At 40.1% G+C, this 27564-nt stretch overlaps 1 protein-coding gene across 1 annotated transcript in view; it reads right to left on the reverse strand.

Moving 5' to 3' along the window:
* The window catches only part of LOC134337551 (uncharacterized), a 29935-nt gene extending 6950 nt beyond the window's left edge, over window positions 1-22985 (reverse strand). Inside the window, exons 1-7 of the mRNA XM_063032666.1 lie at window positions 22601-22985; window positions 21264-21509; window positions 19279-19523; window positions 14946-15104; window positions 12472-12574; window positions 11186-11332; window positions 7169-7363 (exon numbers count right to left, since the gene is read on the reverse strand). Coding sequence (XP_062888736.1) covers window positions 7169-7363; window positions 11186-11332; window positions 12472-12574; window positions 14946-15104; window positions 19279-19523; window positions 21264-21509; window positions 22601-22856 — 1351 coding nt within the window. The 5' untranslated portion in view covers window positions 22857-22985. The remainder of the gene's footprint in view (window positions 1-7168; window positions 7364-11185; window positions 11333-12471; window positions 12575-14945; window positions 15105-19278; window positions 19524-21263; window positions 21510-22600) is intronic.
* Window positions 22986-27564: the final 4579 nt, after the last annotated feature.

Consider the following 27564-nt stretch of genomic DNA (forward strand, 5'->3'; position numbering starts at 1 on the left):
AGAGAGGCGAGAGTGAATAGCGGACTGCTAGAAAATGATGCTGGAGAGGTAGTAATGGGGGACAAGGAAATGGCAGATGAACTGAATAAGTATTTTGCATCAGTCTTCACTGTAGAAGACACTAGCAGTTATGGTGGATGTTCCAGGTGTCGGGGTCATGAAGTGTGTAAAGTTACCATTACTAGAGAGAAGGTTCTTGGGAAACTGAAAGGTCTGAAGATAGATAAGTCACTTGGACAAATGGTGTACACCCAGGGTACTGAAAGAGGGTGGCTGAAGAGATTGTGGAGGCATTAGTGATTATTTTACAAGAATCACTAGATTCTGGAATGGTTATGGAAGACTGGAAAATTGCAAATGTCACTCCACTCTTCAAGAAGGGAGAGTGGCTGAAGAAAAGAAACTTACAGGTCAGTTAGTCTGACCTCAGTTGTTGGGAAGGTGTTGAAGTTGATTATTAAGGATGAGGTCTCAGGGTACATGAAGGCTATAGTGAGCATGGTTTCCACAAGGGAAAATCATACCTGACAAATCTGTTGGAATTCTTTGAAGATATAACAAGCAGGATAGACAAAGGAGAACCTGTTGATGTTGTCTTTGTGCTTGGATTTACAGAAGGCCTTTGACGAGGTGCCACACGTGAGACTGCTTAAGCTACAAACCGATAGTATTACAGGAAAGATTCTAGTATGGATAAAACAGTGGCTGATTGGCAGGAGGCAAAGTGTGGGAATAAAGGGAGCCTTTTCTGGTTGGCTGCCAGTGATTAGTGGTGTTCCACAGGGGTCCGTGTTGGGACTAATTCTTTTTATTTTATATGTCAATGATTTGGGTGATGGAATTGATGACTTTGTTGCAAAGTTTGCAGACCATATGAAGATAGGTGGAGGGGCAGGTAGTTTTGAGGAAGTAGTGAGGCTACAAAAGGACTTAGACATATTAGGAGAATGGGCAAAGAAATGGCAGATGGAAATGTCAGGAAGTGTATAAGTGTATTTTGGTAAGAGAAATCAAAGAGTTGACTATTTTCTAAATGGAGAGAAAGTACAAAAAAAGAGGTGCAAAGGGACTTGGGTTCCTTGTGCAGGATTTCCTAAAGGTTAATTTGCAGGTTGAGTCTGTGGGGAGGAAGGCAAATATGATGTTAGCATTCATTTCAAGAGCACTAGAATATCAAAGCAGGGACGTAATGATGAGACTTTATAAAACACTGTTGGGGCCTCATTTGGAGTATTGTGAACAATGTTGGGCCCCTTATCTTAGAAAAGATGTGCTGAAAGAGGAGAGAATTCAAAGGAGGTTCACAAAAATGATTCTAGGATTGAATGACTTGTCATATAAAGAGAGTTTTATGGCTCTGGGCCTGTACTCACTGGAATCCAGAAGAATGAGGGATGACCTCATTGAAGCCTATAGAATGGTGAAAGGTCTTGATAGTGGATGTGGATAGGATGCCTCCTATGGTGGGAGAATCTAAGACTAAAGGACTCAGCCTCAGAATACAGGGGCGTCATTTTAGAATGGAGATGAGGAAAAATTTCTTCAGCAAGAGAGTAGTGAATCTGTGGAATTCTTTCCCACAGGCAACTGTGGAGGCCAAGTCTTTATGTATACTTAAGGCAGAGGGCAATAGATTCTTGATTGGTCAGGGCATGAAAGGATACAGGGAGAAGGCAGGAGATTGGGGCTGAGAAGAAAATTGGCTCAGCCATGATGAAATGGCGAGAAGGCACTATGGGCCAAATGGCCTAATTTTGCTTCTATATCTTATGGTTTTATGGTTTTAAGAGTAGGTAGGAGTGTTAATGAATCATCTGGAAAATTTGCTAGACCCAAGCTTGCTGGATCAATAGAAGCTTACTGCGAACATTTCAGACCCTGCCACTGGTCTAAAATCTCAGCTTTGTTAAGTCCATATTGTTTCAAATGATAAACAACTACCCAATGTTAAAAGAACATGGGTGAACTAATCAAGGACAAGGGCACAGTCAATGCCCATTGGAACATTCGGAAAACCTCTTCTCCTGTGAATGTCCTTGATTTCATCCCACACCAGCCTATTCATGCCAACCTTGTTCCTTCTGCCTGACAAGTAGTCAAAAGTCATTTCCCAACAGTTTCAAAAGGCCTCGTCTGAACAAGATAAGAGCCTATGGTATTACAAGAAACATACTGGCATGGATAGAAGATCGGCTGACCGGTAGGAGGCAAAGATTGAGAACAAACGGCTCCTTTTCTGATTGCCTTTGGTGATTAGTGGTGTTTCACAGGGGTCGGTGTTGGGACGGCTTCTTTTCACATTATATGTGAATGATCTGGATGACAGAATTGATGGCTTTGTGGCCAAGTTTGCAAACAATATGAAGATCGGTGGAGTGATGGCTATCCCACGTGAAAGATAGTGTAGTAAGTGTACGGTCATGCACTTTGGTAGAAGGCATAGACTATTTTCTAAATGAGAAAATTCAGAAACCAGCAAAGGGACTTGGGAGTCCTCGTGCATGATTCTGTGAAGGTTAACTTGCAGGTGTTGTTTCGTTGGTAAGGAAGGCAAACGCAATGTTAGAATTTATTTCTAGAGGATTAGAATATAAAAGCAAGAATGTAAGGCATTGGTCAAACCACACTTTTCATATCGTGAGTACTTTTGGGCCTCTTATATAAGAAAGAATGCGCTGGCATTGGAGAGAGTCCATAGGAATGATCCTGGGAATGAAACAGTCAATGTATAAGGAGCATTGTTGATGGCTCTGGGCCTGTACTTGCTGGAGTTTAGAAGAATGGGAGTGGGGGGAGGGTGATTTCATTGAAACCTATCAAATATTGAAAGGCACAGGCAGAGTGGACTTGGAGGGGATGTTTCCTATAGTGGGTGTGTCTAGGACCAGAAGGCACAGCCTCAGAATAGGATATTCCTTTAAAACAAAGATGAGGAATTTCTTTAGCCAGAGGATGGTGGAATCCAAGTTAGTTCAGATTAGCAACAACACCGCCTCCACAATCTCCATCAGCACAAAAGTAATACAAGGCTGTGTGCATTATGCAGAAAGATTGAAGTTAATAACTCATCTCCTTCTACCTTAGGCCATGAACTTATCAACCACCCCTGATGAGTTATTAACTTCAAACTTTCTGCATAATCACTCAGAGTTGAACTGCACATGTATGTAATGAGAGCTGTATAACTCATCTCCTTCTACCTTAGACTGCAAACTTATCAATCACCCCTGCTGTGGACATTTTCTGGAGGACTAAGATCCGTATGCTCCACGACCGCTGGTCTAAGTGTGTAAATCTAGGAGGGGACTATGTTGAAAAATAAATGTGCTAGATTTTCTAAAATTGACTCCTTCTACCTTAGGCCACGAACTTATCACTTTGATGATACATTTACTTTAAACTTTGCATTCACTGCCACAGACTGTGAAGGCCAAGTCATTGGGTATACTTAAAGTGGAGGTTGATAGGTTCTTGATCAGTAAAGTCATCCAAGGTTAGGTGGAAAAGGCAGGAGAATGGGGTCAAGAGGGATAATAAATCAGCCATGACAGAATGGCCGAGCAGAATCAATGAGCCCAATGACCTAATTCTACTCTTATGTCATATGGCCTCAGGAGCATAAAGTATCCCTGCTGAAGTTCAAAGATTTTGTAGATTTGTGCCTGAAACTCTTCACTATTTGCCTGTACATTCAAGGAGACAGACCTGACTCATAACTCTAGAAGGGCCTACCTGCTGTCTTCCACAGCAAAAGTCATGACCGACATCTAACTCAACTCCACACAGAAACTTAAGAACTACTCCCAACATCCATGTTGATTCTGTCCATCTAAAAGCACAAAAGACTTACTCATCACACAATTCAGAAAACTGCAAGGAATGGAATTGATCATTATACACGGTCTTCACTAAAGCCTTTGATTTCTCAACCATTAAGTACTGTGGAGCACTCTCCTCAAGTTCAGTCACCAATAGATGCTCTCTATCGTATATTTGCTTAATAGTGTCATGCACTGCATGATCCTACCCAACAAGTCTAAACAAAGCCAATCTCAATGGGCAAGTGTCAAACAGCTGCGTACATTATTGCCCTGATGCTTTTAAAATCTTTTTCACCATAATGCTGCACCTTACCTCTCATCGAGTGGAATTAGTCTTTAGAATCAACGAAATGCTAAACCACCACAATGCACAATGGCTCACGGGAGTCAGAAATATCTAGGTGACTCTGTTTTAAGCTAACTACACTGACTACACATCCTAACTACTACTGACAACAATGATGATGTTTCAATACACTCACAGGCTAAACTCCAAACCATCAATAACTTCTCCTTCACCAAAGCACACAGAGTGGACCTTCAACTAAACAACAACAAGACTTTGGCGCTTTGCTAGCCTGTCCCCAAAAAACACCAGACGCTTAGGGAAGGCAAACCCCAATTCACTATCACCTTTCATTTGTTAGCAGTCTTTCATCAACTAAGAGAAAATGTCCAAGAGCAAGACCTCAAATTTGACTCAAAACCCATGGTCTACCCATGGCAACATTGATCTGTACCCCCACGCAAACACGAGGAAATCTGCAGATGCTGGAAATACAAGCCACACACATCAAAGTTGCTGGTGAACGCAGCAGGCCAGGCAGCATCTCTAGGAAGAGGTACAGTCGACGTTTTGAGCCAAGACCCTTCATCAGGACTAACTGAAAGAACAGCTAGTAAGAGATTTGAAAGTGGGAAACATCCCATTCCCATTCTGATATGTCTATCCATGGCCTCCTCTACACCTCTGCTCTGTCCGCCAGAGAAAGCAGGATCTCCCAGTGGCCACACATTTTAATTCCACATCCCATTCCCATTCTGATACATCTATCCACGGTCTCCTCTACTGTAAGTCCTTCCAGGTGAGACGACCCTTCACCTGTGAGTCGGCTGGGGTGATATACTGCGTCCGGTGCTCCCGATGTGGCCTTCTACATATTGGCGAGACCCGACGCAGACTGGGAGATCATTTCACTGAACACCTATGCTCTGTCTGCCAGAGAAAGCAGGATCTCCCAGTGGCCACACATTTTAATTCCATGTTTGATTCCCATTCTGATATGTCTATCCACGGCCTTCTCTTCTGTAAAGATGAAGCCACACTCAGGTTGGAGGAATAACACCTTATATTCCGTCTGGGTAGCCTCCAACCTGATGGCATGAACATTGACTTCTCTAACTAACGCTAATACCCCAGCCATTATTTATTTATATACACACATTCTTTCTCTCTCTCTCTCCTTTTTCTCCCTCTGTCCCTCTCACTATACCCCTTGCCCATCCTCTGGGTTTTCCCCCCTCCCTCTTTTCCTTCTCCCTGGGCCTCCTGGCCATCCTCTCATATCCCTTTTGCCAATTACCTGTCCAGCTCTTGACTCCATCCCTCCCCCTCCTGTCTTCTCCTATCATTTTGGATCTCCCGCTCCCTCTCCCACTTTCATATCTCTTACTAGCTCTTCCTTCAGTTAGTCCTGATGAAGGGTCTCGGCCCGAAACATCGACTGTACCTCTTCCTAGAGATGCTGCCTAGCCTGCTGCATTCACCAGCAACTTTGATGTGTGTGGCTTGATCTGTACCCCGTACGTCTTTAAGACGCAAACTATAACTCGCTGTATTGGTGCATGACAAATTGTACTATGCAATGACAATAAAGATATTTCATTTCATCTACAGCAAATGATTCAGAGCAATGGAAAAATACCACCAATGCTGTTTTCAGAAAATCTTCCATATTCACTTGAAGGGTAAGTAGACCAATATTAGTGTCCTTTCCAAGTCATCATCCCAATTAGGGAGTCTCTAGTTACATTTGTTTTTCCTTTCCATGCCTTGTGGTGCATTGGGCGGCAACCTTACCCTTTCTTTAACATTTAAATTGCTTACCCCCAGTGACCTGAACTGGGACCATAGCCATCCATACCTCTACCATCCATGTACCTATCCAAACTTCTTTTAAACATTGAAATCAAGCTGCATGCACCACTTGCACTGGCAGCTCATTCCACATTCTCACCACCCTCTGAGTGAAGAAGTTTCCCTTAATGTTCCCTTCAAACCTTCCATCTTTCACCCTTTGCCCATGGCTTCTAGTTGTAGTCCCACCCAATCTCAGTGGAAAAAAGCTTGCATTCACCCTGTCTATACCCCTCATAATTTTGAATTCCCCTATCAAATCTCCCCTCAATCGTCTACATTCTAAGGAATAAAGTCCTAATCTATTCAATCTTTCCTTATAACTCAGGTTCTCCACTCCCAGCAACATCCTTGTAAATTTTCTCTATACTCTTTCAACCTTACTTACATCTTTCCTGTAGGTCAGTGACAGACAATACTCCAGATTAGGCCTCACCAGTGTCTTATACAACTTCAACGTGACATCCCATCTCCTGTACTTAATACTTTGATTTATGAAGTCCAATGAGCCAAAAGCTTTCTTTACAACCCTATCTAGCTGTGCCACTACTTTCAATGAACTATGGACCCATATTCCCAGATCTCTTTGTTCTACCACACTCCTCAATGCCGTACCATTCACTGTGTAAGATTTACCCTGACTGGTCCTATCAAAATGCAACATTTCACGCTTGTCTGCATTAAATTCCATCTGTCATTTTTCAGCCCATTTTTCCAGCTGGTCCAGATCCAGATGCAAACTCTTTCATTTGAAGAGGTGACTACATATGTATCTACATATTCAAGTACATACTCAAAACCCTCTGATTTATGATTACAATGTTGAGGAACTTGTATCAGAGGGCCACAAACCTATGGAATGTGTTGATCTAGAAAGATGTGGAGACAGACATGAGTACATTAACTTCTGAGACAAACCTGTGGACATTGAAAGTGAATTGTGCATAGAAGGAAATAAGATTTGAGACTTAAGGATATATAAGGTATCTTGTATTCCTATTTCATAATGTAGGCAATTATGAAGACTTGGCAGAGACTCCTTGGTCTGTTGTTTTGGGACCATGCCCTGTAATAAAACTGAACCAAGAGTACTCAAGGGCTGCTGGCCATTCCTGGAGGCCAACAACTGAGAGATTTGAGCTTAAATGTTGTTCTGTGGTCAAAAGTTCCATGAACAGAAAAACAATGGAAAAATTCTTAACCAGATTACCTATTAAAAATGGCTTAAACATGACTTCTGGGCAACTGAATTTCTGGTTTGTGATGATCATGTTTTGTCCATCTGGAAGCACATATTCTTCTTTTATTCCGTCTGGATTATTCTTGAATTTCTGCAGTTCTGCTTCAAAGTCTAGTGCAACATAGCAAAATTTTTCCTTGATATTTCTGATAGTATCTAACCCAGCTGGGGGAAAAAAGAAAATTACACAAAATAAGAACATTTGAAAAGCAAATTCTCTACAGGCTTTATACATCTCAAAACCAACGAGACACATTTGGAGGTGGGATTGGGAATTCCTCTGCAATTCGGTCTTCCTTTAGGCAGTATCTAAGAAAATCTGGAATCAATTCCCAAGATATTAATTGTATTCATACTTTGTGTGAACACTGAAATATAATATTTTATTGTTCATTAGCTTTAAGCAAACTGTCTTTTTGAATCACAGATGTCCATGCTTAAAGTACTTCCCCTGTGTTTGCAGTTCCAGCATTTTGATCAAGTGATGATTAAGGAATGATGATTGTAAACCCCCCAAATAAGCGTGTTGCCTGTGATACTGCTGCAAGTAAGTTTTTATTGTGTGTACATATACAGTACTTGTGGTGCATAGGACAATAAACTTGACTTTGACTTGTTGCGGAGCTTTAGGCCAGCGATAGTGTTTTATGATTGCTGCTAAATCTGATACAGCGCACGCGGCCGTTCCAAATTGATATCGATATGTGTTAACTAGGGGGCCGTGCTCAACCCTGATTTGATGGAGACAGCCGTGAGAAGCACAGAGGAACATCTGGAGAAACTTCTGAAATGCCCGCTTCGCTGCCGCTGCTGCTGTGCGATCAAGAATCTCCGGAGGGGAAGGTCCCAGATCCTCGGCTTTGCCTATTGCCTGTTGCCGGGGCTGGGGTCGAAGCACTCAGCAGAGATAGTGCTCGGTGCTTGGTGTCAGAGAGCTGGTCGGAGGCTCGGAGGTTTCGGACGGACTCGGAGTGGGATTGTGGTCGGATGCTTCCGGGATGCTGCATTGGCAAGTTTGCGGCACTGGAGGTTTACCCTCTGCGTGAGATGATGGGACTTTACAACAGTGCAAAGCAATACTGTATTGCTTTGCACTGTTGTAACTGTATGTTATAATTATGTGGGTTTTGTCGGTTTTTAAGTCGGTTTGTCATGTGTTTCTGTGATATCATTCTGGAAAAACATTGTATCATTTCTTAATGCATACATTACAAAATGACAATAAAAGAGGACTGTGTGTCCTCATAATCTATCTATATAACCTATGATTATTATTGTTGAATAATAGTCATGACAGCTTCAAGACATTGCCCTCAGGAACTCCAGCAACATTGTCTATTTCAGTCAACAACTTTCTTTCTGTCACAAGGCTAGAAATAGGGATGTTCGTTAATGATTACACAGTACTCAATTCTGTTTGCAATTCTGCAAAGAGAAGGACAACTTCATGCCCCTATGCAACACTTAGATCAAACAAGGCAATAGTCATCCACAGCAAGGGAGGGTCTAACCACCTATTCATCAGTCTTGAACTCATCATTGACAACATCAGGTTGGAGACAGAGTACAATGTACTTGCCACTTGCCACCCAAAGCCTTTTCGGCATCCACAAGACACAAATCAGGAGAGTAATAGAATGCTTTTTTGATGAGCACAGATCCAACAATATAGAAGCAATCTAACACAATTTAGCACCTCATACAACCTAAATGTTCATTTCCTCTACTTCTGGCACATTGTGGTTGTAATGTGAACCATCAAAATAATGTTACAATTACTCAACTAGACTATTTGAACAACGCCTCCCTAAGTTTCCACCATCAAGAGATCATGTCAGCTGGTGCACGGAAACATGTTTTCTCCGAGTTGCACATCAAATTGACTTATTCCTTTATCATAATGAGCTCTAAATCCTGAAACACACCACTTTGCCGCACTATCAGGGCACCTTGGTTGGAAAGACTGCAGTGGTTCAACACTTCCTCAGGCTAATCAGGATCTTACGTCCCCAAAAAACAAATAAAAAGCACTTGCCTCTTTCCATAATGTAATGCAACACCATAGTTTGCCTTTTTATTCTAATGTTTATATCATTTTAATTATTTTTGTAGCCTCTCTAAATTTACTTTCTCATCCATCATTGTATTGTCAATAAATCTGAATACAATATTTCTATACTTCCATGTGAAATAGGAACTTCTGACAGTCTATGCCAGCTCAGATTGCAATGTGATTCCCAAGTTAATTTTCCTTGTAATCTATTCTCCCAACATTCCCATCAACTCTTCCCCAGAGTGTACTGCCTCATTATACACTGGGGCCATCTAGATTAGCCAATTAACCTACGCCTTTGGGATGTGAAAGGAAACCATAGCATCCTTACAAAACTCACATGGTTTGCACAGGAATGTACAAACTTCACACAGACAGATTCAGAGATCAGGAGTGAAACCGGATCACTGACACTGAAACACTAGCTCTGCTAACTGCACTATCATGGTGCCCAAATAAACCAATTCCTTTATCTAAATAAATAACATAGAATATGTATAATTGTGACTCCAACATTAGTCCCAGTGGAACCCCAGTAGTTACACTTTATCCACCTGAATTTTATCCGTTTATCTGTTCTCTCAGCTTTGCACTAATTTACCAATCCTCTGTCTCTATTAGTTACTACTTCAAAGCTCTGAACCCTTACATTGAGCAGGAGATTTGTATGTACCTTTTACAAGTGCAGATGAACCACACCCACTGATTTTCCCATTATCCTTTCTGCTAATTGAACCTACAATGCAGTGTGCTAAAACAATAACCCCCAACTTCCTTTGTATGAACCATGTTAGTATTTTCTAATTATCATTCTTCTACTCCTACTCCTTCCCGTATTTCTCAAAGGCAGATGTTGGACAATATGACCCATAGTTGCCTGCTTTCTGCATTCCTTTCCATTTGTGGCTTTCATCTTCACTGGGAGCTTCCCCATTTGTGACAAACTTTGGAAGAATGCAACCAATATATCCACCATTTGGACAGCACTTCTCTAAAAACTTAGGGATATAGATGGTCAGATCCAGGAGATCTGTTAGCCAGCAGTCCCATTAGTTTGCCTGATACATTTTGGTTAATCATAGTAATTGATTTCAACTCCTCTCATCCTTTTGATCTCTAGTTATATGCCACATCGTAATTTTTGCCTCTGAGAATATGAAAGGGGAACAGAGTTAATGTTACAGATCAATCTGTTCAGGTCATTAACCCTAATTTTTTCCTCTTCACAGATCAGTTGAGTGTTTCTGGTATTTTCTGTTTTATTTCAGGATTCCAGTTCTAACAGTATGTTGTTTCAGGAAAGCTCAAAATTCAGCTGATAAACTGTATAATGTCAGCCACAAATAGCAGATTGTACGGAGGGAGGAAGCCCTACGTTTAGAAGAAAATTAAAGCCAAACACAAAAATTGGGTCTTTTGGCTTGTTTATTTAGTATAGTTTTATGTAATACAAGAAACTCCAATTAAAATTAAACAAGCTATCCTGTACCAAATTAATAGCTTCAGCTAAACCAATATTTATCTTCACAAACAAGAGAAAATCTGCAGATGCTGGAAATCTGAGCAACACACACAAAGTGCTGGAGGAACTCAGCAGGCCAGGCAGCATCCATGGAAAACAGTACCGTCAACATTTCGGCCCGAAACATCAACTGTACTTTTTTCCATAGATGCTGTCTGGTCTGCTGAGTTCCTCCAGCATTCTGTGTGTGTTGCAATATTTCCCTTAGCCATTTTTTTTATATAAAGGAAGCAAAACAATTAATTATCATGATAATATGACCTATTATCATTGACCCATTGTGTGATTGTAGCTGGCAGAGGATCACACCCACCAATACACAAGGATGAAGTCTTATGTTTAAGAAATAAATGGTGGTACTGTCACATGCAGCATTATCCAATGGTGTTACATGATGGTATGTTACTTTTACCTTTGGAGGTGAAGGACCAGCTATTGTTTTCAGCCAGGGATCTCATCATGTACTCTGTCAGGTCCTCTCCTCCCAGGTACACACGCTTAGTGATGTTATTCAAGGCACCTCCTTCAAGAATGGGAACCACTTGCGTCACAGATGATCCTGCAATCGGAAAGAAGGAAATCTGTATATTCTATGAAATAATTGTTTTATTCATTATAGGAAACAGAACATAGAATTGTACAGCCCAGTACAAGCCATTCGGCCCATGATGTTGAACTGATCCTTTAACCCACATAAGATCAATCTAACCCTTCCCTCCCACATAGCCCTCCGTGTTTCTTTCATCAATGTGCCTGGCTAAGAGTCTCTAATGTATCTGCCTCTACCACCACCTGTGTCAGAGCATTTCATGCACCTACTACCCTGTGTAGAAAAACAGCCTCTGGCATTTTCCTCTGTACTTTCCTCCAAACAACTTAAAGTTATGGCCCCTTGTATGAGCCCTGAGAAATGGTCTCTGGCTGTCCACTTGTTCTATGCCTCTCATCTGTACATGTCTATCAAGTCACCTCTCAACCTCCTCTCAAAAAAGCCTTAGCACACTCAACCTATTCTCATAAGTCATGCTTTTTAATCTAGACACTATGCTGATAAATCTCCTCTCTAAAGCTCCATTCTCTAAAGCTTCCACATCCTTTCTGTAATGAAAACAAAACTGAACACAAGAATGAACACAAAACTCCAAGCGGCAACATTATCTCACAGCTCTTGAATGCCAACACACCATACATCATCTTAATTTTATTTAACATAGGCACATTGCATTGTTTTAACAACATTTTCCCTCAGAAATGCAGAACACATTTCAGCTTTGCACAGATGGTTTATGGATTAAGTGTGAATCTTGAAAACTAATCAAATCAGTAACAATAAAGTTAAATCTGATATTTTCAGTCACTCTTCTTTATGATCAGTTTAAATTCACAGCTCGAAAAGATTATGGGCACAATTACACCATTGACTGAAGCTAGCAGCACGTGATCGTAAAATCAAAGTTATAGAAATTTAGCATAGAAACATAGAAACCCTACAGCACAATACAGGCCCTTCGGCCCACAAAGCTGTGCTGAACATGCCTTAGAATTTACCTCAGAAATTACCGAGGGTTACCCACAGCCCTCTATTTTTCTAAGCTCCATGTATCCATCCAGGAATCTCTTAGAAGACCCTATCATTTCCACCTCCACCACCGCTGTTGGGTTACAGAAAAGATAGGTTGCTTAGTTAGAAGATGCTACCTGAATCAATGACCGTTCCTGTAACTTTGCCAGTAGAGTATAATGCCAGCACTGCCTGGATTCCCAGAAGAAGAGACGGAACTTGGAATGCTTCAAAAAGAATCTGTTTTAGATAAAAACAAGTACAACTGGTTGTTAGTTTTGACCCTGGTTAAAATTAACTCAAAGTAACTGCGATGTTTTTAATTTGTTGGCTAAAGCATCTCACTTTTAGTGTGGAAAATTAATCAGCTCCAAAGCACCACTCTGAGAGTGATGCGATTGTCTGCATTTTCTATACCATACATTACAATCTCAGTAAAGACTTCAGAGAAAGAGAGGCAAATATAGGAATAGACAGTCACCTTGAACTGGTGTTGTGTACTGCCTTGCATAAGTATTTTAACACTGGATGCAGGAACAGGAAACTTCTAACTTACAGATAACAGGATGGAGATACAACAGGTTGTGAGGATGAGTGTAGGAACTTAAAAGGATTTAAACAACATGGATATAGTAAAAACTAATGAAGTCTCTAGCAAGTTATACCAGTTTGATTTTTTTAAAAACTGTCAATAAAAGATCATAGAAAAAGAAAATAATTTGTGTCTTGCTTATCAATCACTGATAGCTTTAAACTCTGATCATAGGTTGAGCAACATTATGGCCACCTTGCACTACAATTGATATTTTTTATTCTAATATGTTTTTAGTACAAATGTATACATGCTTACATTTTTTCCTTGCGAATGCTGCTTATATATTGCAAGTATTTATTTCATTGCATCTGCGCATATATGTGACTTTAACAGATGCGAAAAGTAATCAAAGTGTTTGTGGAATATTAGAATCATCTCAGTGGGGTTGGAAGTAAAAAGTGAAAAGGTAGTTGTGCTGTTGTATATAGCCTTGGTTGAAGTGCATTTGAAATGTGGTGAGGTTGCATTTTGACCCTCCTGTGTGGTTCTGGTCTACATACCCAAGGAATGTTCACCTGATTGATTCCTGGAATGGGACAAATTATCCTCAAGAGCAATATGGGGCTTGAAACAACAGATACAAGGATGAAGTGTCCAGGCTGGGATATCTAAAATCAGGGGTCGCAGTTACAATATAAGGAGTTAGCTATTCTGTCTGTTTTGAGGAATAATTTTTTCACCCATAAGGTCTTTTGAACTCTCCACTCAAGAGGGCTGTGTGGGGTTATTCAAGACACAGATTGATAAATTCATTGATATTAAGGGAACCAGGGGAAATGGAGTCAGTATAGGAAAGTACGTAGCACTAGGTGAAAAATCAGCCATGATTGGCACGGTAGTGTAGAGGTTAACACAACGCTTTACAGTACAGACCACCCGGGTTCAATTCCTGCTGCTGCCTATAAGGAGTTTGTACATTCTCCCTGTGACCACGTGGGTTTCCTCCGGGTGCTCCGGTTTCCTCCCACAGGTCAAAAACGTACTGGTTGGTAGGTTAATGTATGAATTGTCCCATGATTAGGCTAGGATTAAATCAGGGGATTGTTAGGCAGCGTGGCTCAAAGGGATGGAAGGCCCTATTCTGAGTTGTTTCTCAATAAATAAGTAAAACCTGATTGAATGGGGGAGCAAGGGCAGGAGCAATAATGGCCTATTCTTGTTTCTACTTCTGATGCTCTTGTACTATGTTCTGATTTAGTATTGAACCTTATAGAGGCCCAAGCATACTTAGAGCACTGACTCACCGAAGTGATAGGAGAACTTAAATTATGAAAACAGACTGCATGTTCTCCTACTTCAAACATATTTAGAGGGAGATTCTAATGAGGTTGTTAAATTTTAAATGTTAATTAAACAAACCCTTCTGTTAACTGTAAGTTAAACAGATTCCAGATTTGGAGGTTATACTTCCAGACTCTGAGGGTGTGAATGGTCTGAAATGAAGAAGTAATTTTCAGACAAAATAAAATTAGAAATCTGTTATTTACTTTCCCAAAAGAATTTATGTGTTGAATTAATCAATCAAAGGATTTATGACAGATCAATCAATCTGTATTAGTTTGCGGTATCAAAGGTTAGGACACTAAAGGCATGTAAATGAAGTAATAATCAGCTGTAATCTAACTGAAGGGCAGAATGTCTCTCTCTCTGTCTATTGTCTAAGGGTGGTGCTTGACAGGAGCTTAAAGGGAAAGTCTGATGGAAAATGAGAAAAAGATACTTTATTATGTGCCAGTTTATTGCACAGAGATAAATTTCATAAATTTTATTTAAATTGTCTTATGGATTATATTCTATTGGAACCTAATTTCACTGCTCAAGTGTGTTTAAGTTCTCTGTTAAGTATTAAAGAAGAAAGCTTTTCTAGATTGTATCTCCTTACAGGTCTGAGGGGAAAAGAAAAGCCTATAAATTCACTACATCAGCATTCATATCAAGTTTTTAAGAATCTATTTCAAAAGCTTTAGAGGTGACATGCTTTTACCCAGCACATCTCAATGGTTGTGGGTTTGTTACCTCGCTTGTCTTCTCCCTGTTCCTTTGCGGATTGTTTGTTGGTTCTGTCATAACAATTGGGTGTTCTTGAACGTCAATACGCAGTTCGTTCTCAAACGTGTGCTTCCAGAGTGCTTCCATTTCTGTCCAACGTGTAATCAGTCCATGCTGAATTGGATACTTCAAACACAGTCAAACATTTGAACAGACATCCACCACCAGCACTGGTATACAATCCCCCACAGCAACAGGCCAGCACGTCAATTGATCGTACTTTACTAGTGAATTTAATATTTTTGATACACTTTTAATTTTACATGTTGAGAATTATAGGAGGTGAATAGTCAAGCCTCATCACTTTCACCCTCCAACCATCACTGCCTCATCCCCATAGATTAAGCTTTATTGAAATGTTATAGTTTGGGAAATTCTCACTTGGCGCAAGTCTACACAAACCATTTGCACAGCAATTCAGACAACACATTGTGTAAATGTTTTTTCAGTTCATCACTAGATCTCGCACCAAGGGTTTAGAGCCTGTATCCTCTGGCAATTTAGCCCCTGATAATGGAAATAGTTTCTCTGTATTTGAACTAGCAAGATTTTGTAAACCTACTTTGTTCCAAGAAGCATAACCACTTCTCTTGGTTATCTTGGTAACTAAAATTTCACACCCCTGAAATTATGTTAAACTTTTTCTATACTGCCCCTTGGGCCTTTATGTCTTTCTTAAAGTTGTGTCCAGAATCAAACATACAGGGAAACAGGAGCAGGAGTAGGCCACTCAGCCCTTCAAGCTCACTCCACCATTTAGTATGGTCATGGATGATCAAAACTGATGGACTTCTCTGTGCCAGTGTTTAATCTTTCACATAGTCCATCTCCACTTTAAATATCTAATGATCTGGCTTCCACCACCTCCAGGAGCAGAGATTTGGAGAGGTTCATACTCTCTGAGAGAAATTTCTATGCATCTCAACTTTAAATAACAGGGGCCTTATTTTGTAGCCACATTCCCTTGTTCAAGAACTTGCACTCATGGGAAAAACTCAACAACTACCTTGGCAAGCCCCCTTAACATCATGTACTGTATATTTAAATAAGATCATTCCCCATTCATCTAAACCCCAATTATCTAACCTTTCCTGATAGGACAAATCTCATCCTAATAATTAGCCTTTGAACAGCCTCCAGTGCTTTTATATCATTTTATAGTTAAGGTGGTCAAAACTTAGTGTGGTATTCCACATGAGGCCCTGCACAATGGTAACAAAACCTCCCTATCCTTAAACTCCAATCCCTTTGAAATAAAGGATAACATGTCCTTTGCCTTGTTAACTACTGTACATGGTGATTCTTTTCCTTTAAATTTTGTGATTCATACATTATAACTCTGAGAGCCCTTGGAACTTCAATCCATGGGACTCTCCATGTAGATAATAACCTGGCTTTTGATTTCTCTTACTGAAGTACATGTCCTCACCCTTCACATATTAAACTCTATTTATCAGGTGTCCTCTCCAATCGTTCAGTATGTATTTCATTGCAGAGACATCATGTGCTTATTAGAATATGGCCTTCAATCTAGTATATCATTGACAACCTTGGAAACCTTGCATATTGTTCCCTTCTCTGCGTCATTAGTGTAAATTATAAATAATTGCAGGCCAAAGACCAATGTCTGGGGTACTCCACAAGTTATAGCCCTCTAGCCTGAAAAGAAGCCATTTATTTTAATTCTCCCCTTTCTATCCCTGCTAACACGTTTTTTCCCATTATCTTTGGATCTTAATTTATGCACCAGCAAAGTGTGGCACTTTGGCAAATGCCTTTTGGAAATCTAAATACATTACATCCACTATCAGCTTCCCCATTACATCTTCAAGGAATAGAAGTTATTTCGTCATGCATGATTTATATTTCATTAAACCTAATGAAATTAGGCTTAATTATATAGTTTTCCTAAATGATTAGTTAATTGTTCTTTGATTGTTGATTCTAACCCCTTGTCAGCCATTGATTTTAAATTAACTGGCCTAAACTTTCTTTCTTTTTGTCTCCTTCCCTTTTTGAATAAGGGATTTGCGTTTGTTGTTGTCTAATCTTCTAGTACATATTCACATTTAGTGAACTGAAAATGTTCAACCAATGGCTCCACTATCTCTGCAGTCACAGCTTTAGAAACTCTTCTATGCATGCCATCAGGTCCCAGTGATTTGTCCACCTTTATACCAGCAAGTTTCTCTAATACTGTTCTTTATCCCTTGTTCCTCTCTGTTTGAAGGTTGTTGCAAAAAAATCATTTTTTATATATCTGTCAGTTCTTTGTTTCCATGTGATTAGTTCACCAAGATTCTCTTCCAGAGATCCTTCACACCAACCTTAGCCATCTTCTTCCCATTTACACATCCATAGAAACTCTTACTGGTTGTTTTGATACTATATGCATCTCCTCTCTAAAAAGTGATTTCCCCCTTTCTTTTTTTTAGCGTTTTGCTGCTGGATCCTAAACTTCCCAGTCCTCTGGCCCACCACCAGCCCTTGCCACTTTGTTTGACCTACTGTAATTCTCAATATAACATTATACCTGACTGCCTTTGCTAACCATAAATTGTGTCTCTTTCTCATTGAATTCCCCCCTTTCTAATTGGGACAAGTTCCTGCTGAGTGTTATGACCAGCTGTTTGACTATCTGACACTGTTCATCTACTGACACATCTCTTATTTTCCTACAACACACATCAAATTTGCTGGTGAACGCAGCAGGCCAGGCAGCATCTCTAGGAAGAGGTACAGTCGACATTTTGGGCCGAGACCCTTCGTCAGGACTAACTGAAGGAAGAGTTAGTAAGAGATTTGAAAGTGGGAGGGGGAGGGGGAGATCCAAAATGATAGGAGAAGACAGGAGGGGGAGGGATGGAGCCAAAAGCTGGACAGGTGATTGGCAAAAGGGACACGAGAGGATCATGGGACAAGAGGTCCGGGGAGAAAGACAAGTGGGGGGGGGGAACCCAGAGGATGGGCAAGGGGTATAGTGAGAGGGACAGAGGGAGAAATTATTTTCCTAGTTCTGCATCATACCAATATAATTGACCTTATTCGAGTTGGAAGCAGCAGTTTTGGTCTGCAATGTTTATCTTCAAACTGCATCTGGATTCTATCATACTGTGGTGACTACCTTGCAGAGGTGGTGAACCTATGGCTCACATGTACAAGGAGGCACGCACAAAAATTTTGTTGGCATGCAGGGTGCAGTGCCACCACTCAATTCTTTAAACCCCATCACGATGATCATTTTTATTGCCAAATGCAAAAACAAATGATCTTTTTACAAACTGAGAGCAGTGAGATGTTTTCACAGGAAACATCTCACACCAGCTTGGTGCCAGCTAGGTGGTTGTGAGAATTCGTAACATTGGATGATACATTTTGAAAACCTCACAAACTTAGTATACCTTATCAGTATTTGGATAGTAAATGGTTGAGCCAGTTGGCATTGGCTTAGCTCTGCTTATACTTTTTCTTCTGTTGTTTGTGAGTGAAAACTGAATATTCAGTGATACTACAGTAAGTACTATATGTAGTTCAGTGCCTCCATAAATATTCATGCAAGTTGCTTTCGGTGATGAACTTGGTCAAGTCTAATCATAGGAGTAGGCTTACTGATGAAACTAATGTTTTGCTCTCAAATACAAACTGGATTTGAAATACTTGTCATCCTTATTGCAGCAACAAAAATCTCACTGGGAGTAAAGTGTGTTTATTTTCACTCCCTTGATCTTTTATGAATATGCACAAGAACTTATAACACCACATTCACAATTCTTATGTTATATATGAGGTACAATAACAATACCATTTATAAAATGTTGTTATTTTTCAAATGTCTTTTTAAAAGATTAATACTAATAATTTTGAACAGATTTTCTAAAATGCTTCATTTATTTCAATCTGTCTCTGTTACAATTTTATTATTAGCAAAACAATGAATACATTTAATAACCAACAGGGCTCGTCCTTTTTCCTTAAAAAAGTCCATAATTATCGTTACTTATTCATTAATCAATGATAATCTCTGCTCAAAATTACCACAACATGCATGAGAATATTTATTTAGAAAATCATCACCAATTTGAGCATGCACTTTCAAAAAGGTTCACCACCTGGGGATCTTTAATCACAAGATTGGTAATTACTGCTTCCTCACTATTCATAACCCATTCAAAATAGTCAAACCCTGAGTAGATTCTGTATCTGTTCTAGGAAGCAATCTTTGATGGACTCCACACTGTAGACTAACACTGAAAAACTAATAAATGTAATCTGTATTTTCATACACAAGTTTTCCACTTACAATCAAGTGAAGAATGCTGCGTTTTCTTTGGGCTTCATCTCCAACATAAGTGTCTCTTCCTGATGATCCAAAAACATTCATTATTGTGTTCTTTGGCCTTCCAACCACACTTGGGAAAACGGAGGCTGGACACTGATTTCCGGAGAGTCCAGCTTTTATCAGTCCACTGCCATTATCGATTACAACTGGGGGACAGAGGTCATTGGGCAAACTGGAACAGTTGGTCACCCTAGAAAATGAACTGTCTGGCAAGGAATTTGGATGATAAGGTAAATATGTCAAGAAACATCTCTGAATCTCCATGGAAGAATCTGATTGGCTAATGCAATCAGATTTTCCATTTGAAACATCAAATTCCACTAAGCTGATTGCAGTACGTTATCAAAAATTCTACATGCAAGCGTGGAAGAGGAGAAAATAAAAACCCATCACCTTGGTTCAAAATGAGAGGAAAGTAATTAGCCAAGCCTTAGCTCACTATACTACCAAGCTTATAGTTGAAAACATGCTTAGAGCTAGTTATAATGCTTCCTTTGATATTCTGGATATACATCATATCAGTGGAGAAACACTGGCCACAGGAATGATGCATGTAAGAAGAAAATATCTGAAACATTTCTGTGATGGTCATCTTCAGACCATAGAACCATAGAAACTACAGCACAGAAACAGGCCTTTTGGCCCTTCTTGGCTGTGCTGAAGCATTTTCTGCCTAGTCCCACTGACCTGCACATGGACCATATCCCTCCATACACCTCCCATTCATGTATCTGTCCAATTTATTCTTAAATGTTACAAAAGAACCCGCATTTACCACCTCGTCTGGCAGCTCATTCCATACTCCCACCACTCTCTGTGTGAAGAAGCCCCCCCTAATGTTCCCTTTAAACTTTCCCCCCACTAACCCTTAACCCATGTCCTCTGGTTTTTTTCTCCCCTTGCCTCAGTGGAAAAAGCCTGCTTGCATTCACTCTATCTACACCCATCATAATTTTATATACCTCTATCAAATCTCCCCTCATTCTTCTACGCTCCAGGGAATAAAGTCCTAACCTATTCAACCTTTCTCTGTAACTGAGTTTCTCAAGTCCCGGCAACATCCTTGTAAACCTTCTCTGCACTCTTTCAACCTTATTTATATCCTTCCTGTAATTTAGTGACCAAAACTGAACACAATACTCCAGATTCGACCTCACCAATGTCTTATACAACCTCATCATAACATTCCAGCTCTTATACTCAATACTTCGATTAATAAAGGCCAATGTACCAAAAGCTCTCTTTACGACCCTATCTACCTGTGACGACACTTTTAGGGAATTTTGTATCTGTATTCCCAGATGCCTCTGTTCCACTGCACTCCTCAGTGCCTTACCATTAACCCTGTATGTTCTACATTGGTTTGTCCTTCCAATGTGCAATACCTCACACTTGTCAGTATTAAAATCCATCTGCCATTTTTCAGCCCATTTTTCCAGCTGGTCCAAGTCCCTCTGCAGGCTCTGAAAACCTTCCTCACTGTCTACTACACTTCCAATCTTTGTATCATCAGCAAACTTGCTGATCCAATTTACCACATTATCATCCAGATCATTGATATAGATGACAAATAACAATGGACCCAGCACTGATCCCTGTGGCACACCACTAGTCACAGGCCTCCACTCAGAGAAGCAATTCTCTACCACCACTCTCTGGCTTCTTCCATCGAGCCAATGTCCAATCCAATTTACCACCTCTCCATGTATACCTAGCGACTGAATTTTCCTAACTAACCTCCCGTGCGGGACTTTGTCAAAGGCCTTACTGAAGTCCATGTAGACAATATCCACTGCCTTCCCTTCATCCACTTTCCTGGTAACCTCCTCGAAAAACTCCAACCTTCAGTGGAGGATCAGCATAGCTTTGGATAAAGGATATCGCATAGAAAAAAAGCTAAAAAGCACCCTTTGTGTCCAAGTTGATAAAATGAACATATTTCTCACCTTCATGTCTCATCAGTAGATCTCCCTCACAAAGTAGTGTGTTGTGCTGTTCAGAATCTGGGGTTCTGGTAGCTTCTGGCCATGTTAGGTTACTTCCATCCTCCAGAACAACCATAGTGACCTTGCTGATTGATTGCTCCTGAACTACAGAAACTGAATCAATCTCCTTCAAAGCACACTGCTCCTCTCCCATGGCCTTTTCACTAATGTTGTTGCATTCCTCCATAGTTACGGAATTACTCAAATCTATTAATGAAAGAATGCCATATGAAAAAAATACTTGCAATTGATTCAGGGTCTTTTTGATCCAAGACGGATTGTGAACTTCATCCAGTATCAAGTGTTAATTACTTTTCTTGGAAATATCTGCCTTAGATAGGTTGCATGAAATACTTGCACATTATTAGAAGAAATTATTTAACATTAGATACCTAGGTTGATCAGAAACATTGTAAATTATGCCCCCCACTCCCCATTTTAATATGGCCACTTGTTTTAATTCTAACTGTGGCTTTTGAGAAATGTCACCTCATTAGGAAAAAAGATAAAAAGTTTTTAAAAAACTTCAGATGCTTGAAAGCTGAAAAAAGGAGAGAAAATGTTGGGAGTCCTGGGAGGTGTGACTGAAATGGTAACTCTTATCCCTCCATAGATACTGTTTGACCTGCTTAGTAATTCTCACATTTTATGCTCCTATTTTGAATAGACTCAGAATTGAATGTTGTATTTACACAATGTGGCCCATCAAATCTAAACTGGTTCTAGGACCAACTGCACCAATCCCTTTCCCACACCTGTTTCTCTGTAACCTATTCTATCACACATGCCCACAATATATTGCTGATTCTCCGACTAACCTCCAATGCCGAGAGTAATTTACAGTGGCCAGCACATTGTTTAAATGTAGGAAGAAACCAAAAGAGATCTATATAGTCACAGGGAACACATGTAAACTCCCATATGTTGAACTGACGTAGTTAAGTCTGCGAAACAAGTACCTTCTGTGTGCAACTGTGTCCAGCGGCTACACAGCATGGAAGTGAGTGGAGAGTTGAATTTAGCAGGCAAGAGGCTCTGGTATGTGAAAGATGCAGAATGGCTACAGGTGCAGTCTGCTGGATGGCACGCAGAAAAATAAGATTTTGTACACACGACAAAATTAAACCGAGTATTTCCAGTAGTATTTTGGTTTTCTGCAGCCACAATATTTAGCTTTGACTTTCACTTTTTAGCGCTGACCGTAACTCTGTTTTGGAAACTTCCGATTTTTTTTTTCCGTCTAGGGGCAAGTTTGATTCTAAAATAATTAGTTATCTGACTCTACTAGAGGCACTTACCATTAGAGCTGGGGCCCGCGGTCCCATGGGTCAACTGAGACCAGGACTGACAGTACAGTTCCCCAGTCTCCTCGTCTGCCTGCACGTCGTCCCTCGCTAAGTCGAGCTCGCCCTTTGGGCTCCGGTTCTCTTCCGCAGGAAACAGGCGGTCGGCAGTAGCGAGCGCTCCTTGCACGAGTGGCTGTGTTGGGGCATCTCCCACGGTCAGCGGCAGGGAGACGGCCTCTGCTGTCTTTACACTGGAGGCGCAACCCATCGCCCTCACCCCCTCACCCCTGCGGTCTTCACGCCTCAATGCTTTCAGAAGTTTTTGATTCTAGGACCCAGGGCCCCGAGATGGTACACGAATGCATTTCCAAACCGAGTTGGACATCTCGAAGGGCAATTCGCGAGGCAGACCGAGGCTTGGTGGTTGCTAAGCTACATGCCATTAACGCCGTTGCGGAGCAGTGTGTGCAAGACACACAAAAAAATTAAAGGAGCAACGCTCGTTAATAACTCTGCAATTAAAAAATATAACAATACATTTCATTATGTCGATCAACCAGATTTAAACTCAAATATAAGCGAGGAAACAAAAAGCAAAACGTGAAAATCATCTTAGATCAGAGTTCGTTGATGCTTTTTATAAACTGACTTTTATAAATCATAATTCAATACTTCTCTGCGATTCGACATTTCCGTTCAATACTTTTTATATACAAAACGACGGAAGTCGTTTGTTGTTAGAATTAATTGTTAGCGGGAGATCGTTGATTTACGAACAAGTTTATGAAATAATGGAGCTTCCATATAAAGTGTCACCCTAAATAAATTCAAAGCTCTTTATCATTTCCGGTATCCAAGAAAGAAAAGAGTTGGAGATTTCTTAATTAGATTATTGAAAGGCAGATTGGGAGATTATTCGAATTGGGCCCGCTTTAGTAAATGCCGTCTTTGCATGTACAGTATTGTCTTTCTATGGGGTTTGAGTTTCGCAGCTCCGGCAGCGTCATACGTGTACTAATACTTACGATTCTATTTAGTATACGAAACATATTATCCCACTCCTTTAATAATCTGTTTTCAGTCTCTAGAAATACGATTTTATTTCAGACTTAGAATACATGCAAATCTACTGCACTGTCTTTAAAGTTCAGGAAAAATGTTCAATGACATGTGATTAAGAACATCATTACTAGTTTGAAATAATACTAAACAAGTAACTAGTTTGCGAACATCTGCCAAGATTTACATGTCAGGTAGGATGATTTCAGCACATCAAGCTGGGTTCAGACACGAGTGGGAGGGAGGAGGCACAGGAAGCATACTGAAAGTAAACAGCATGAACATGCCATGCCAGAAATCATTAGAACTGTAAGTTTGTCAGAACCCTTGGAATTCAGAACCACCTGCTTCCACTCCATATCTATGTTTTCTGGGCAGGCCGAAGTGGGTTGGGCCGACCCTGCCAGGAGGTGCTTGCCCGGGGAAGCGCATGGTTTGGGAGGTGAAGCTTTCCTTCTGCCAAGGCAGCTTTAACGGCATGCTCATGTAGTTTCCTTTATCCACCCGCTACTTCATGCCACCAGAGAGCTTGGAGTACACTGCCTCTCTGAAGTGTTTCAGGTCCGGTGGCCAGCCGAGTGAAGACGCCTGAATGTAATTAGGATCGTGATGTTGGGAATGAAAGAAAGCTGTTCTACAGAACAAATGGGGAGCTGTTCAACTTGTGTCAACTTTATTTAAAAACCAAGGTTACCCATCCTCCTGTCATTAGGCTGAATATTTGTGCCTTCAAGCCACCATCAAAACTTTATTCACCCATCCCATCATTCTCGATGACTGTGGTGGGCATTTGGGGGCAGTATTTCAAATGGAAAACCAAGACAGTATCATTTTATTTATCAAACTTTAGCTAGAGTTACAGATTTTGGTTAATATATTCAAGTGGCGTGGGTTTCAAAGGAAGAATTACCATTTAATTACCCGTCCCTGGTTGCTCTTGAGAGGTGGCAGTGAGTTACCTTCTTGAACTACTACAGTTCCTGAGGCTAAATAGTGATATATTTCCAAAACAGTGATGCTAAAGGAATGGTGATATATTTCCAAGACAGGAAGGTGTGTGGCTTGAAGCAACTTCTGGGTGACAGCCCCATGTTCTTGCTGTCCTGTCGTTCCAGCTGACACAGGTTGTGGGTTTGACCTGATGAAGGGTCTCGGCCCAAAACGTCGACCGTACTCTTTTCCATAGAGGCTGCCTGGCCTGGCGAGTTCCTTCAGCAATTTTGTGTGTTTTGCTTGGATTTCCAATATCTGCAGATTTTCTCTTGTTTGTGACTGACAATAATTTCCTTGTTTTGGGTCATGTGTTCATCTAAAATAAAACATCCAAAAAGTTAAATGGGTGAGATTTGTTGAAATTACACAGCAATGTTACTTTAGTGAAGAATTTGGTGCAGTTTCCATTTTCTTGCATATTTTGATAAAATGAATGAATTGAGTCTTTTATGCTGTGCAGCATAAATCCCCCAAGAGCATGTGGGAGTCCAATGGTGTGATCTATAAAATATTTCTAGTGAATATAGAAACAATTATCTATAAAAGTTAAAATTTATAAAGTTACTCTAAGACAATCAAATAAACACAAGAGATTCTGAAGATACTGGAAATCTTGAGGGCTTTTAAGTGGGCACAATTCATCATCTTGAAAACTCTAATATTAAGGTCATGTCAAGGAGCAGCTAGCACCAGGTGTTTATCGAAAACCATACCCAAGAGCAAAAGGACATAATAGAACGCCAACCACTATAGTATGTCTTGAAGTGATAACCACTAGATTGAGAAGCTTTCCAGTACAGAAAAAAGTTTATCTAAATCTTTATTAATGAATGAAGCATGATTTAAAAGGAGGAGAGGGCTAAGTGCTTTATATTTTCGGATTCAAGGTGTTCAGGAAAGACAGACATGGGAAAAAGGGTAAAAAGCCAGAGGAACTCAGCAGACCAGGCAGCATCTATGGAAAAAAAAGTACAGTCGATGTTTCAGGCTGAGACACTTCCAAGGGCTTGGATTTCCAGCATCTGCAGATTTTCTCTTGTTTATGGAAAAAAAGGAGTCAGCATGACAAAAATGATTAAGGAAGATTTACTGTGCTTGAGAGAAATGCTATCCTTTACAGCCAAAGACAAAATCAATTTGGTTAAGAATAGGAAGCAAGGATGTAATCAAATTATTGATGATATTCTGTACAGTAATATAGTGATAGGAAAATATAATCTCAAACCTGCAAAGGAAATTACAGAGGAGTGAGGGAATTTTAGAGCAATGTTATTTGGGTTTCCATTACACTAATCTTAAACAATTTAAATTACAAAGCAGGATTGGAATTTCTGAAATGCATTTAGGAGAATTTTCTTGATCAGTTTAGTAGTTCTGGTCTAACAATGAAGAATCCTTTCTGGAGAAAAAGGTCGGCTAAGTAAACCAAGTGTGAATGACAGAACACTCACAAAACAGTGTTCATTGTACCACAAGGCTTAAATTAGCACAGGGTAATTTAGAGCAGAGTATCTTAGAGGAAATCCAGCTACAGTGGAATGAGAAAGATCTGATGAAGATAAAATGGAATGAAAGATTGAAATTAGTCAGTAGGCAGCTGTTAAAAAGACAATTCGGAATATCCCTGCCTTGTGTGCATTTGATTTACTTTGGCAACAAGGGTATAACTGTGCACCATCATCACATAACACCATTAGTTTGGAAACAGCCCATCTTCTCCCAAAGGTACTGTCATCTGTCAATACAGTTCCAGACTAATTTCTCAAAAATCAATGAATATTCTATTAAAAAAGATCGCTGCTAGGGTGCAGTGTTTGCACAATGATCTTGCACGTCTAGATTGTATCTATTTCAGCTGCTTGCCTGAATATTTACAAACAACTGTCTAACCTACATTTGTAGTAAATCTTATATAATAGAAACAATGGCACAGGAGAATACCATTTAACCCATTGTGCCCCTGCCAGTAAAACAAGAGCTACTCAGCTTTCAGGACAAGGTCTGCAGCCATATAAGGTTATTCTTAAAGTGCACATCCAATTACAGTTTAAATGTGACCAGGGCTTCTGCTTTTACTACACTGTGAGACAGGAAGGCATCAGACCCCTCATATCCTCTGGATACATCTATTTTCCTCCTTTTCCTTCCAATCCTTCTACCAATTACTTTAAGTTTATGCCCATTGCTTTTGATCTGCTCTGCTAAAGGAAGTAAATCCCTTCCTATAAATCCATTCATGCCCCTCATAATTTTAGGAACTTTTTTTTATTCCTGTGCTACTTTATGGCTACAATTTTCTGGTGCTAGTTATATACTTGTAAGTTTCCAGAAATTATCCAGTACAGTAACATTTTTTTAAACAAAAACTATCAGATGAAAAGAGCATCAATGATCGCGGTTAAGGCATCTCAATATCAAATTGTACACTAATGGAATATATAAAAACGCATTTAACCCATGCTTGACGTTTCATTCTCTGCATTTTACAAAGATTTGATTATGATCTAGCAAATTCTGTTAATTGTTGAATAAGAGAATTTTCAATCAGTACTTAGAACGCATCGGTTCTTTTTTCGAACATGTAATTGTTCGTTTCCGAACATTTCGTTATATTTTGGAACATTGTCTCCCTGGAGACATTTACACAAACATTGGTTTTACCGTAAGTTATTAACACGTTAAAGTGTCTTTCTCGCTGAATAAGAAAGTGGACTTAAAATGCAGCGTTCAACAAGATTTCAGAACGAGGGGTTTTCACAGAGGTCTGGTCTCTCTCTCTCAGGACAACCTGTAGCCCAATTCACATCAGCTTCAGCCACAAGATATGTTCTACAAGAATATCAAGGTCGGATTTCTTAGGATTAAGATCTTATATTTTCACAAGTCAACCCCTTTTACATAGACACAGTTTCCTCTGATTCCCC

The sequence above is a fragment of the Mobula hypostoma genome, chromosome 24, assembly GCF_963921235.1.
Source record: "Mobula hypostoma chromosome 24, sMobHyp1.1, whole genome shotgun sequence".
NCBI lineage: Eukaryota > Metazoa > Chordata > Chondrichthyes > Myliobatiformes > Myliobatidae > Mobula > Mobula hypostoma.